This window comes from Mesoplodon densirostris, chromosome 18 (assembly GCF_025265405.1).
Source record: "Mesoplodon densirostris isolate mMesDen1 chromosome 18, mMesDen1 primary haplotype, whole genome shotgun sequence".
NCBI lineage: Eukaryota > Metazoa > Chordata > Mammalia > Artiodactyla > Ziphiidae > Mesoplodon > Mesoplodon densirostris.
The window spans coordinates 13200862-13216139 of NC_082678.1; the positions used below are offsets into that span (position 1 = coordinate 13200862).

A 15278-nucleotide genomic window follows, 5' to 3' on the forward strand; every position below is an offset into this window, starting at 1 on the left:
TCCCTCTGCCCTGCCGTCCAGGCTGACAGCAGGACCCTGGGTGTCGGCCCTGCCTTGGGGCAAGGGAAGAGCTCCCCCAAGCGCCCTGTGGTGATGGGGTACAGCCACAGACCCTGGTCCCCATGACTGCTGGACCCCTCCTCACAGACTGCCTCTCACCCACAGAAGTGTGCAGAACCCTCTGTGGAAGACAGACCCTGAGCCAGCCCATCTAAGAAACGCAGACCAGCTCAGAGACCTCAGCCACAAGAAAAGCATGCCAAGGCCAAAAACTACGAGTTCTTTTACCCATGAAACTCGGGCAAAGGTAAGAGATTCCCCACGTAAAATATATGCTCAAATATTAACAATCAAAGGAAACAGAATTAAAATAGGAGAGAACTGATAAGGCACAGAAGACCACTAAATGTTGAGGAAAGGTGGAAAGGATGCTAAAAATACAGTGTGTTTGGTCAAAGATTATTTCTGTGAAGGAGGCCAAATGCCACATTAAAAAAAACAAAAAAAAATCTGTCCACGCTGGTTATGGAGAAATGTAGTTTCTGCATGGTCTGCAGAGCAGGGGTATTAGGGAATCTACCCTTAAGACCCATAATGGTTAACCATTTTAAAAAGCACTGGCGTGTTTCCTGTCCCAATTTAAGGCAAATAAGTCACTTCATAAAATCATGCCCATCTTGTATTAGTGTTGCAATGAGTTAACTAAGACATGTGGACTCACTGCCCCACTACTTACTTACTTAAATTAAGTTTTGATGTGATTTCTGCAAACCACAGTTAGGGATGTTAAATATTTATTCCTTGACCTGATTTCTCAAATACCTCTTTCTTACTCATCTCATAAACAAGCTACAGATAACTTCAACTTGGGAAACACTGCTTTATTGAAACAGAAAAAGAAGGACAGTCACTACCAATCTAAGAATTCATTCTGAGAAACTCCCCAGTAGAGCAGAGGCCATACAGAAAGCAATGCACAGGTTTGGCTGGTGGCAATTCTCTGTGAAAGACCAAGCTCTCAACGAAACAGCTAGTGCAACAGGCTGGTTTAAGAGGAAAATAACCACCACAGCACTGTTCTTGAAAGGCTTAATACCTCTTTAAAACATGAGCACCCTTCTCAGGACCAGATCCTGCACTCCCCTTCTCCAGGCCACCCTGGACCTGCTACTGTCCCTCTGGATTCATTTGCATTTTGCAAAGTTTTATGTAAACAGAATCATACACTATGCACTCTGTCCAATCAATCTGAAACAAAAGTTTCAAAACAGTTTTCAGGGCTTCCCTGGTGGCGCAGTGGTTGAGAGTCCGCCTGCCGATGCAGGGGACGCGGGTTCGTGCCGCGGTCTGGGAAGATCCCACATGCCGCGGAGCGGCTGGGCCCATGAACCATGGCTGCTGAGCCTGCGCGTCCGGAGCCTGTGCTCCACAACGGGAGAGGCCACAACAGTGAGAGGCCCACGTACCACAAAAAAAAATTTTTTTTAATAAAATTAAAAAAAAAAAAAAAAACAGTTTTCAATTCCTTTTTTAACTTTCCACACATGAATTTACTCTTAGTGGACCTTCCAGGCTGAAGAAACCAAATGGTGGAAACCGATCTGTGACTCAAAGAAATCATTATATTTTATGACGAATATTAAAACTTACCTTATAACCAGGAAACAGTTAGATCTGTTACCAACAGTAAAGTAGTCAGCTGTGGTCAAAATATCAATCCCATGAGGGAAAGTGCCCTAATGAAAAAATAAAGTGGAAAAAAAAAGAGACAAAAATTATTTTATTGAGTAAAGGCATTTTCAAAGTTTGATAATCATATGCACATATGTTACTTTTATGAACGAAGAAGCATGATATAAACTGAAAGCTGAAACTACACACCACTTAACCGAACTCAACCAAGGACTTCCAAGTCAGGTCACTTTACTAACTGCCTCTCCAAGGCTGGACACTGTGCTAAAATTATTTGAGCCACTTAAAATTTTTTTCCCTAACAATTCAAGCATTTCAACTTTAAAATGTTGTAAGAGCCCTTTCTTTAAACCACACACCATTAAAAGACATCAGGTTTCAGCAGAATTAAAGCTTCCGATTTCATTCAAACTGTGCCCCGGCTACCAGAAGGATCCCAGAGTCCCCTCAGAAGGGCCGGCACCTGTCTGGGCTATGAATCCTGGACGAGAGCCCACCCCCACGGCTGGCAGGAGAATGAACAAGACGACTGGGAGGTCCCATGTGGGGGCCTGACAGCCAACACCCAGGACCATACTCTGAAACAGGGGGTTGTGGAGTTGGGGACAGCCCCCCTTAACACACCCAGGGACACACTCCCAGCCTAGGCCCAGGCCCCGCCCCGAAGTCTGCAAGTTATTATTGATACCACTCTCTGGTAACAATACTTGAAAATCTGAAAACAAGACAAATAGTTTTTTTTTTTTTTTTTTTTTGGATGCGTTGGGTCTTCATTGCTGCGTGTGGGCTTTCTCTAGCTGCGGCGAGCAGGGGCTACTCTCATTGCGGTGGCTTCTTTTGTTGTGGAGCATGGTTCCTAGAGTGCGTGGGCTCAATAGTTGTGACACGTGAGCTACGGGGCACATGGGCTTCAGTAGTTGTGGCTCGCGGACTCTAGAGCGCAGGCTCAGTAGTTGTGGCGCACGGGCTTAGCTGCTCCACGGCATGTGGGATCTTCCCAGACCAGGACTCGAACCCTTGTTCCCTGCATTGGCAGGCGGATTCTTAACCTCTGCGCCACCAGGGAAGTCCCCAAATAGTTTTCTAAAAGGACATAAATGACAAACTTTCCACCAAGGAGTGAATGCCTTGCTGTCACCAACCATAGGAGGGTGTGGTGAGGCCTGGGTCCCCAGAGCCCTTCCTCACTCTGAGCAAGCCATAGACTAGGGACCCACAGACTGCTAACCTCCCACACCGTCTCGAGGGAGCCCCGCACATGAAGAACTTGGGATCTGACTCCATATTGTCAATGGACCCCAGCGTGTTCGTCACGGACACAATGTCAGGATCAGAGGTTCGGTTCCCAAGCGAACCTAAAAGCCAATCAGTCTCCCGACACAGCTCAGTGCAGGGGATGGCCCCCCACCACCCAAGGGGCAACCGTGCGCTGGGCTGACTCCTGCTGGACTCCAGTCCACCCCAGACCAGCCTGAGGCCGAGTCAGACAAAGGCCACTGTGGCTGCAGGAGGAGGTGGTGCCCTCTGCTCCACCACCCAAGCCTGCCACCCCCCGGGCAACGTTCAGATGCCTCCTGACACCCCAAGATCTTCTTGGTCCGGCTACTGCATACCGAAGCGTCACATCTCTGTCCAGACAGCTCATCCCTGCAAGGAGGGACAGAACGGACAGAGGGGGCTGCGTTCCAGCAAATCCCTCCCAAGGTTTCTCTGGGAGCCGGGAGTGGAGACTCAGGACCCCTCGCTCAGGCCTCAGTCCCCGGTGGGCAGGGGTGAGCCTGGATGGAGGGATGGGCCCCCCACCAAATTCCCCCTGCAAATTCCCCCATCGCTGAAGGTGGCCAAAGACAGGGTCTGTGCTCGCACCCGGGAGCCCGGAGGACATCCCACCCCAGGGCCGTGGACAAACGCGCCCCCTGCTGCCCCTCACTTGCGCTCCATGCCCTCAGCAAGTCGACCACACGTGGCCGCTAAGAGCCTCGCCCCACGTCTGGGAACGCATGTGCCCTCTCCACACTCCCCTCCCGCGCCCCCATCTCCTTTGGCAGGTTCACATCCTTCTCCTCCTCGTTCCTGTCAAGCTGCAGAAGGACATCACCGGGTGCAGGCCCACAGTAAGCACCTCTTAAACGTCGGCATGGCTTCCCCTGGACCACGCAGGCCAGTCTTACCGTAAACACCAGTGCACGGGGAGACGAGGAGGGTAAGGGCACGAGGACCCTAGCTGCTCACCTTCCTTCCCTGACGGACCCCGCAACCTGAGTGGCCCCCACGCTCCGACTGCACAGGGAGCAGTACTGCCCAGCTCCTGACCGCCCTGGTGTCTTCTGGAACCTGGGGTTCTGCCGACAGGGGTGCCGTGGGGGCTGGGGGTGGGCGGGAGACACCTCTTCTCCTGGGCTCTGATTTTCAGGGTGCCCAGTCTCCCCTGGCTCAGCCTCCAGCAGTTCCCTTCTTGATCACAGCCCCCGCCCTCCTCTGCAGGCCCGGATCTTGGCCTGCGGGCCCCTCAACAACCCCACATTTCTCCCTGTCGGCCTCCCTCGTCCTGCGGGCGGCACTTGCTGCCCTGACACAGCGAAGCCTGTCGCTGCCAGAGGTTGGCATCTCTGTCTAGTGACCCGCTTTCTTCTAAGTTTTCAGGGCTCCAGGTAGACAGGACTAAGGGACACCCAAGGATACTGGGTCTCAGTCACCTCCCAGCCACGGAAGAAAGGCTGTGACCTTACTGGGCTCCTTCCACAGACAAGCACACCCGCAGCATGAGGCAGCACGCCAACAATTTCAAGGTAGCACGAAGTCAAGTTCAAGATGACTGATTTGGTTCCCTCTGTCTTTGGCAATGACTGTGGAATCCGAGACTTCGTTTGGACCCATCTTGGCATCAGTTTAGCCTTAACGCTGCATTCAGAACTGGACACCTCACCTCAAGGCCCCGGCCCCTCCCACACACACGCTCACAGCTCACAGCACAGGCTGCAGAACCTCCAGCTAAGCCGCCCTCCTCTCCGCCCCTTGGCTGCTCTGTCGCCTTCGATGGAAGGTCAGCAGGTCGGCTGCCCTCCACAGACCTGGTCCAGCCTGAAGCCCCGCTGGCTCCTCTCTCTGCTCCACCCTGAGTGCTGGGGGACCCCTCGCCAACACCCAGGCCACGTGGACGGAGGCGCCTCGCCCAGCAGCCCACACTTCCGGGAGAACTTCCCACCGTGCCCCAAACGACACCCCCGTGGAAGCCACAGCTGCAGTATCACCCCCTCTCCCTGGCCTTTGGCAGCCCAGGAAGGGCGAGTGGACCCAGTGCTGGGAATGCAGGCCCCGGTTCAACAGCAAGGCTGGCCCCGCTGTGGGAACCCTGACAGACTCGAGGGCATCCAAGGGGACAGTCCCTGCACGCACGCTTTCCCGCAGATGTCCAGGCAGGAGTCTTGGAATCCCGTGTTTGTCCAAGCCTTCCCTCCTGTGCACGCCCACCTCTCCCATCCTCCCACCTGCTGGGCAGCCACTCTGCGTGGGCTCCCCTTGGTCCTGCAGCCTGACCTCTGCCCCTCAAGGCCCATCACCGCTTGTCCCCAGTATCACCTGCTGATCCCCAGGCCCACAACGCACTCACCTCCAGCCCAGATCTCTCTCCTGGAGCCCTTCTGAGCATAGCTCAGACCTCTCTCCTGGGCTCCCCGGCCATGGGAAGCTGACCCTTGAGATGGCTCATTTGCTGCCAGACTGGCCACGTGTGCCAGGGTGGTCATCGTCACACACAGTATGAATGACTTGGGGATAAAGGCCACACCTCCCAGCCCAGGCTGACCGCAGTAAGAGGTTCAGGGCCGGGGGCACGATGTCACGTCAGGAGGGGCCGTGGGGCGGCTGGCAGGCGGAAGCTGGCTCCTTCCACACGTGGGACAGGCAGGGGTCACATCTCTGCCCCTGCCCTGCCTGGCTCCTCTGCCCACACCCCTCCAGCGCCCACGGGCAACTGCTGACATCAGAAGGCCCCCGGCAATACACAAGGCACTGATTTCTGACGTGTGTGAAAATTACTTACAAATTCAAGTTTCCTGTAAAACAACAACTAATTGTTTAAAACTTGTGTCAACACTCACCTGAGTCACATTATGAGTGAATCTGCGACCGGAAGTCACAGTGTGAAGTACTAGCTTATTCTAGGTAAATTCTTTACCCACATTTGTAGCTTTACTATTTCTACTTCTACATCTACAGGAAGTTTTAGGAATGAAGATTTCTGAAAATAGCCATACCTGTCTTCCCACGTTCTCCTGGAAAGCAGCCTAGGAAGAGAAGCACAAACACGGCAGTGAGTTAGGTGTGTACTCGCTGGACATGAGTGATGGACGCACAGCAAATCCAGTGCAAGACACATGAGCTGTGATGGTTTTTTAAATAAAGGTCCTCACTGCTGGCCACTCAGAGCCTCAAGGGTGGTTTATCTTTCTGTTTTTACGTCCTGGTGTGCTTTAAAACCATGATTTAAGAATTCAAGTTTATAAAATCAGCTTAGCGGCCAATGCTGAGCTTCACACCAAAGCCTAATTCAAGGTCTTAGATACAAAAATAAGAATAGAGTCATATCTATTTGGTTAACTAAAAGCCCAAAACACAAATCATTTTCCTGGGGATGTGTGATGACAGCTCACAGGATGGTGACACTGAGTGCCAGGTCTCCCCATGCTGCCTTCCCCAGGACCTGCCACGGACACGCTCCACGTCCTGCTCACAGGCCCAGAGCTGGGCTGTTCACAAGGTCGAAACATTACCTTAGAATGAGGCATCCTTAGGTGGACCTTCTTGCCACCAGCTAGCAAATGCCCAAGGCGTGCAGCTGCGCACAATGCAACCTCATCGCCACGCGCCTTCCACCAGAGAGACAGGTCAGAGGGCAGAGGGCAGGTGGCTGGTGGCTTCAGGGAGCACCTGGGAGGGGTGATCCTGCCTGCAGAAGCAGCCCCAGTGCCTGGGGCAGGAGCTTCCTGGAAATGAGGTTGTAACCTCGAGGACTTTCATTTCAGCTACAACTTCATCATCCCCTGCGGGGCGCTGGGAGGAGCACATGCAGTTGTGCACAAGGAATCAAGACAACGGAACACAAAGACCCCCATGTGATGTTTAAATGTGCACCCGACGCCTCTGGCAGGTTACAGAGAAAACCAGAAACTTGGTCGTCTCCAAGACCTCGCACTTGGTGGCCCTGGGGAGGCACAGCTGGACTGGCACTTCCCCAAGGGCCCTCATGCAGCTTTCACACTGGGAGCAGGGAGACTCGACTTTTGCTATGTACCATTTTGCACCTTTTGTAATAAATTCATTAAAGGAAATTTAAAAGCAAAAATGAAACCGACCAAAAGTCAATGGAAAAAAGATACAATGCCAATTTACATAACATGCAATATTTAGGAGCACATTTACTATTCTAGTGACATCATTTAAAAGGTAAAAAATAATACGAGCTTTGCATGAAAAAGCACAAGTCCTAAAATGGTGACATAATGTTGAAAAAAAAGAAATGGGAGGAATGGCTCTACCCAGTACTAGGGTTACTAGAGCGCCATGGTAACCCAGACAAAAAGACAGACACAGATCGATCGGACAGAACAGAGAAAATCTTCAGGATTGAGAGCTAAGCAACGAATTCTCAGATTCTCAGACTTAACACCAGAAATATGACCCATAAAAGAAAAAACTGGTAGGTTGGATCTCATCAAAATTTTAAAAAACTCCTGTGCTCGTGAAAGACCTTGTAAAGAGGATGAACAGACAACCCACAGGCTGGAAGGAAGAACCTACAAACCACTCGCCCAAGAAAGAAAAGACTCCTAAACTCAACAATGAAAACAAACAACCCCGTGAAAAAAGGGCCAGAAGACTTTGCTGGGGCTCAGGGCAGGCCACCCAAGCCACATATTGATATTTTGAATTAAAGTTACCTGAGAAACAGCCAGTAGGAGAAAAATGATATTAAAAACACTCTTGACTGTGAAAGCAGGAATAAATCTCCCATGTGAACGTACCCTCCCCACTCCAGGAGGAGAGAAAGCATCCTCACCACCAGTTAGGGAAATAAACCTTGTCAGTTCTTCATGAGCCTCTTTGTTAAATCTTCACAAATAACTGTTTCTTTGTCTGAAAATGATATAGAAACAGCCTGCTTTGGTCACTTTGTGGGTCCCATTTTTATGAGACCTCCGTGTATACGAATTACCTTGTTTCTTTTTCTCCTGTTAATCTGTCTCGTGTCAATTTAATTACTAGACCAGCCAAAATCCACCAAGAAGGGTTGGTGTGGGGGGAGGAATTTCCCCCTCCCCAACAACTTAGACAGACACGTCACCAAAGAGGATACGGGTGGTAAATACAACGTGAAAACCTGCTCAACATCACTAGCATCGCCATCAGAGAAATGCAAGTTAAAGCCACAACGAGCTATCACCACACACCTAATCAGAGTAACTAACGCAAAAATAATGACAACACCCAATGCTGGTGAGGCCACAGAAAAACTGATCACTGACAGAATGATGGAGGGAAGGTACAATGGTGGAGCCCCTCTGGAAAACAGCAGGGCCCTTTCTTACAGAACGAACCATGCAACGACCATATGACCCCCAAATTGTATTCTTGGCACTTATCCCAGAGAAAGAGAAATTGTGTTCACACAAAAACCTGTCCATGAATGTTTACAGCAGCTTAATTCTTAATGGTCCCAAACCAGAAACAACCCAGAGACCCTGCCATACATGAACAATTCAGGCAGCTGGGGAAGGGCAGGGCGGAGGGGCTGCCAGTGTACTGCCAGAGCCTGGATGGACCCTGGGAATCGCGCTGCAGGAAAGGCAGTCCCAAAGGTCACACCGTGTGAGGCCACGTATATCACATCAAAAAATAATACGGGGTTTAGTACTAAACATCCAATTTGGCATCCAGTGAAAAAGACTGGGACTCGTAGCTACACCCAGGCTTCAAGGACATCTAAGGTCAAGAGAAGTGTGGCTCCCTGGCCCCATTCCCTCCTCCCGAACCTGCCACCAGAAGCCGGTGGCCGCTGGGGAGACACATTTGGGGGCCTGCTGGGCACTTTCTAGCATGTACAACAACTAGCATTGAACAACCACTTAATGGGACATCTTTTCACAAATTCATAAATATATTCACCGTGATTAACCGGGTGGGCCTCCAGTCTGTCACTCTCCGCGACACCCAAGTATGACGGGAAGGCCATCCTCCCAGGGCTGCTGGTGGTGGTGAGAGCCTCCCGGCACCTGACAACCCAGAGAGGTGGTGCCCCCAGGGCACAGGACGGAGAGAGAGGACAGCTCACCACCCTCACTGAGCTCCCACCTCCCGGGCGTTGGGGAAAGAGGCACGAGGTTGCTGGGCGGGCTCCCAAGGAGAGCACAAAACGTGAGCACAAACAGGAGCCAAAAAGGACGAAACACGTCTTCACGAGGAAGCAGCTTTGCGGTGAGAGAAATTTCATCCCCAATAATTAGGGACTTGATCCTGACATTTTCAAATGAGCTTCGAACAAAAGCACCTTTCACTGCCTTAGCCTTGCACCACTAGGTAAGCAGGGGTCACTTAGGTGGTGTTTAATGGAAAGAATTTCTGCTGATTTTAAAGGATTTTAATTTTAACTTGAAAAAACAATTATATCTGTTGTTTTATTCCACCTCTTCCCTAGGGTAAAAAGTATCAGTGCTTTGATTTTATTACTGCTTCCCAAAATTAGCTCTTAGGTTCCAATAAACAGAAAAGAAAATATAAATATATATATATATATTTTTAGGCCACACTGCACTGTTTGTGGGATCTTAGTTCCCTGACCAGGGATGGAACCCCGGGCCCCCTATAGTGGAAGCACAGAGTCCTAACCACTGGACCGCTAGGGAATTCCCCAAAAGGTAATTTTTAAGGACAGATTTAACGAAAGATTCTTACTGTATTTCAGTGAGTCTTACAATTACTGCCTGAGGGTAAATATCAGGGCACAAATGTGAAGACTTCTCAAAGAATCACCAGGCATCCTACTGATGCTCAAAACGAGAAGAGAAACTGCAGGACACAGATGAGGTCCTGAGCTTTCCTGGGAAACTTTTTCTTGAAACCAGAAAGTTTCAAGGACCCCATGTAATTCAGGGAACAGACAGCAGGCAGGCCATCAGGAGCTGCAAGGGAGCAGGGGGCTCCGTGACCTGATGGAGGCCCTGCATCTGAGGACGGAGGCTGCGCTTCCGTGACACCCCACCAACCAGAAGGCGAGGCTGCAATGCTGATCCCTGACCAGACACTCGTCAAACAGACAGCAGCACCCACTGTGCACACTTGCCCACTCCTGAGCTGTGGACCCTCCAGGCCCCCTCTCCATCCCCACCTGGACGGGGGCAACCCGTCCTGACCCACCCTCCACGGGCTATAGCCCACTCCTCGGCTGGGACCCAGAGGGAGTGGGCGCCACCCTCCATGGGCCCCCATCCCCTGGGCATCCCTCCTGCTTCACAAGCTAGTGACCACAGCCTCTCCGGGGAGCCGGTCACAGGTCAGAGCCACCCACACCCTCAAGAAAAGGAACAGGAGGAAAACTTACAGAGGCTGCTCTCCTGCAGTTTACATCTCGGTCAAACACGGCAGCGATCACCAGTGCGCTGTGAGAAAAAGGGAAGGCGATTAATGAAAGGGAATCTGCACAGACGCCTGGGACGCTGACCCCATAGTCTCCCTCCTCCACATGCCCACAAGCCCGTCTGTGGCTCGGGGGCCTTGGCTAAAGAGACGCTCATGGGGCAGCGAGGGTGGCCAACCCCGACTTCATGAGAGCCAGCAGAAGTCACAGGGAGAGTGGCCTCGTGTATGGGCCTCACAGGGCAGGACGAGGACGGCAGGGTCGGGGCAGGATGACAGGTACAAACAGAGAAACATGTGGGTGGCCAGCAGGGCCCGGGGGCCAGCAGGAGCGATGAGCCCTGCATCTCCCCAGAAACTGTAGGCAAGCACAGAAAGCAGCTCTGACGGTCCTGCCCCCACAAGCCAAACCACGACCGAGCTCCGCAAGAAGGAAGTCCCCAGGCTCACACTGTCCACCAGCTTCACTGAAACCTCCCTTCACTACGTGATCACCCTCAACCATCAGGGACAAACCAGAAGGTACTTAAGTGCCCAGTCGGATTTGGCAACAACAGAAAACAAAGTGGGGACAAAGTGCTGTTTCTAAGTGTGACTTGTAAATTTGCATCTCCTATCAGCCCACAGAGGAAATGTTTGAAAAAGGGTTATTCAGACACACAGAGATCACCTGAAAGGGGTGCTGGCCTCCCACCCGACAGCCATTCTGTTTGGTACTGAAGTTGTAGAACCCAATCCTACAAATCTGTCAAAACCCACAGAACTGTTCACGACAAAGAGTGAATTTTCCTGAATGCAAATTAAAAAGGAACTATAGGAAGTGGGGTCCTGCAACAGCAGAGGAAATGTGCCTGCGTTACACAGAGACACTACACTCGATGGACGGGGAGGACACACAGGAACTCCCTCCTCCCGGGCGGGTGTGTTTCTCACGGGGGAGGGTTAGCAGTTCTGAAACAACTGCATGTGGATGCTGCAGAGGAGGGAGCCAGGATGAAGAAGCATTGCTCACAGGAGGCCAGGGGACCTGGCGCTGGGCTGGAATCGCAGGTGTCCACGCAGCTGGCCAGGCTGGAGGTGCAAAGGATACACTGTGGAAATGCGAGTGGAATCCAGGTCTTGGATTCTAAATACTCTCCACTCTGAGGAACAGACTCCTGGAGGTGGTCAATTCCAGGGCTGGGTTGAGGGGAAAAGAAAAGCCTGGGGCATCCTGTCATGCTAGAAATTGAGAAACCATTAAAAACAAAGGCGCAAGGGGGCAGGGAACACAGGGCACAGAAGCCAACCTGAAATTGCTCCCAAAAGCCAAAGGCAGAGCAATCTGAGCAACGAAATAACCAACAGTGCTAGAAGATAACCCATGGTCCACACTGACATAAGTAAACAAAGGAGCAAAAAGCAGAGGAGACATGTTTTCCTATGAAAGAACCACCATTGCTAACCTAGCGCAGTACCTGATGGGTGCTGGGTGTGAAAACTGGATAGTTACATAGTCTCAAAGTACTCCCAAAATGTTTATTATTTATTTTTAAAAAAACAGTCACCTTACAGACCTCAACTGGCACAGTGAGTTTGGGACGCACCCCAAATGCGACACCAAGAGGGCAGGCACATCGCCAAAGAGCAGCTGCGGTTTAACCACTGGCCCCACACAACGCTCATTCCTCGGTCCCCTTTCTAAGAGATCGATATTCAGGGAAGCTGGTGAAGGGCTTTTATGGAAACGTCTATTATTTTTGCAATTCCTCTTTAAGCCTAAAGTTAGTTCAAAATTTAAAGTTTTTTTGAAAAGCCACTAAATATCTGAAGATTTTTAAAGATCCAGTACCAGTATTTGGGGTCCTTTTACTAGTTGAAGCTGAAATTAATTTCAGCAAAACTCTATTAACAGAAAGTTATTCCCTTTTCCTCTCTCAACTCTTTATTATATTATAAACTACAGCCAAAATGAGATTTTAAAAAAATACTGGGCTTAACACTAAAGGAAATTCATCAACTTTAGCAGGACCAGTTAAAGATTAATTGATTCCATTTCAACATCATAATTGTTTTTGTTAACAAAATCTGAGAAATCATTAAACTGATCAAGACATTTAATACTGTGATCTTTCAATAACCAAAAATTACACAACTACTGTTCTTTTTTTTTAATTGAAGTATACAGTTGATTTACAATGTTGTGTTACTTTCAAGTGTACAGCAAAGTGATTCAGTTATACATATGTGTGTGTGTGTGTGTGTCTCTATTCTTTTTCAGATTCTTTTCCCTTATAGGTTATTAAAAAATATTGAGTATAGTTCTCTGTGCTATACAGTAGGTTCTTGCTGTTTATTTTATATATAGTAGTGTGTATAATGCCATTTGCAGCAACATGGATGGACCTAGAGATTACCATACAAAGTAAGCTGAAAACAAATATATGATATTGCTTATATGTGCAATCTAAAAAAAAATCATTCTAGTGAACTTACATACAAAAGAGAAATAGACCCACAGACATATAAAACAAACTTATGGTTACCAAAGGGGAAAGGCGGGGAGGGATAAATCAGGAGTTTGGGATTAACGTATACACACTACTGTTCTTAACAAAAACATGTTTGGTGTTTTATTCTAAATGTATTCTCATCATTGATGGAAATTTAAGTATTATATTTGCATATTAGTAAGAGCCTTTTTTACTTTTATTTTTTATTAATATTTATTTATTTATTTGGTTGTGCTGGGTCTTAGCTGTGGCAGGCGGGCTCCTTAGTTGTCAGGTTGCGTGGCACGCAAACTCTTAGTTGCAGCATGCGTGTGGAATCTAGCTCCCCAATCAGGGATCGAACCCAGGCCCCCTGAGTTGGGAGCGCAGAGTCTTAACCACTGCACCACCAGGGAAGTCCCAATAAGAGCCTTTTTAAAAACTCCGTAAGATCATATGTATTCTAGGAAAAGATACGAACCAAGAATTTCTGCTTTCCTTTAACATCTGACACAAGAAAAATGTTGACGTATCTATACTTCCTCTGTACCAAAAGTTCACATTTTACACTGAATTCTTAAAATTTCCTGTCAATCTATTTGTCCTAAATTGCAATTTTTAAATTATGGAACACTGATTAATGAGGAGAGAATGGAAAAAACATAGAGAAGAAACTTAAAATCACCTGCCATCCTAACCCTACAGGCCACCATAACCCCTGTAAGGTCACTACTAAGTTATGCATCAAACCACTCTGACCACCAGGCCTCCCAGCTGTGGACACTCTGGCCCTGCCCAGGGCAGGCTGAGCCCAACTTCAACCTAGCTCCTTGGTGCAGCCGAGACCACTGAGGCAAGTCCAAGTCCCATTCTGTGCCACCGCCGCGCCGTGCAGGTCAGCCTGCGGGGCCTGCTCCGTGGTGCCAAACGGAGACAGCATGGCTTCAAGTCTGTCCGCTTACGCTGTGACTTGGCCAAAACATTAATGAACTCCTGAGCCGAAGGGTCCTTCCCATCTTTGTCATGTGTGCTACCTCCTTCCAGCCCCTCCCCTGAACCTCAGTCGGCAGCCGCAGGGAAGGGGCTCTACCTCCTTCACCCTTCCGGCACACGGTCCCCCATAGTCACCTGGCAGTGACGGGGCCCAGGCCAAGCTCGGGCGTCCCCACCACAGGTGACGCCGCTTACGTTCTCCTGTAGACCCCACCCCTCTCTGTGTTCAGCCTGAGGTGGGTCTGTGGGCCTCCCGCACCCCCGTGGCAAGGCCCAGCCCACTTGGCTCGGTCCCTGTGGTCACTTGCCACACAGCAATGATTCCTGGAGAGACAGGGTGTCGTGGGAGCCTGGCAGAAACTCCCCTGAATGGCACGCAGTGGTCTGCCTCTGGGCGCAAGCCTCCTGTCCCGTCACGGTGAACACACCCTGCCTGTGGTCACAGGAGCAGACCCCGAGCTCGCGAGGGCCACAGGGCCAGGCCACCGACTCAGACACGCAGGGTGAGGCTCGACCGAAGGCCAGCTTCTGAAGGGCTTGCGTTGGCTACAGCCTGAGAACCTGACCCTGGGGCACTAGAGACAGGCCCAACCGCCTCCATCAGATTGCTTCTGCATTCACAAGTAAATGGCTTCAAATACTGGCTGCTTTATCCGTATTTTACCGAACTTCACAGAACACAGTAGGACAAATATAACAGAACCACTTAAAAAGCACAGCTCTTAGTCAAATATAGACTCAAGTTAATTCAACAAATCCACTGTGTATATAGCTATGAATGCAACAGGTTTTAAATACTGTTCTGATTTGGACTAAATTTTGAAAATTACTCTAATGTCACACTTTCAGAACAAAACTGGCTTACCTAGAAATACTAGCATGTTTCAAATAAAAGTAGGTATGACAATATTGGTTAAATATAAACATGAGAGCTCCCCCAGGGCCCCCATGTCCCATGTGCTGTGAAGTTTTCCTCAGCAGGATGGGGCTGAACATGAGTCATGTGCTTTCACTTAGAATTTCAGAGCGAGGTGCAGGGGCCAGACTGTAGCCAGCAAGGACCACACCGACCACAGCCACTGGGGCTGGAACACTCTCAGGTATTTTCACCTGTTTGCTTTCGCTGGGAGAGTTCAAGTAATACTTCACCAGGATTTCCCAACACAGAAAGATGCTCTGTGTCAAACAGAAAGGGACTTTCTTTCTTGTCCGAGTCAGGGGAGCTGCGTGCCTGGACCTGCTCCGAGCTCCAGGCACCTGGTTTTAGCAGGTACAGCAAAGAGCAGATCTCACCCCGAACTCAATTGTTGTTAGTTTGTGTAATATTTTGTAGCAATAAAATACAGAATATACTTTTTAACCTTAAGTAACAGTAATCTTGTCATTTCAAAGTCAAAACTTTTAAAAATATCAGACTGGGCCTCCCTGGTGGCGCAGTGGTTGAGAGTCCGCCTGCCGATGCAGGGGATACGGGTTCATGCCCCGGTCTGG

General features: G+C 49.8%; 1 protein-coding gene across 1 annotated transcript in view; it reads right to left on the bottom strand.

Moving 5' to 3' along the window:
* The window catches only part of TBCD (tubulin folding cofactor D), a 177350-nt gene that overhangs the window by 56771 nt on the left and 105301 nt on the right, over positions 1 to 15278 (bottom strand). The window contains exons 15-17 of the mRNA XM_060081511.1: positions 10289 to 10346; positions 5949 to 5978; positions 1651 to 1736 (exon numbers count right to left, since the gene is read on the bottom strand). Of these exons, the coding sequence (XP_059937494.1) occupies positions 1651 to 1736; positions 5949 to 5978; positions 10289 to 10346 (174 nt within the window). The remainder of the gene's footprint in view (positions 1 to 1650; positions 1737 to 5948; positions 5979 to 10288; positions 10347 to 15278) is intronic.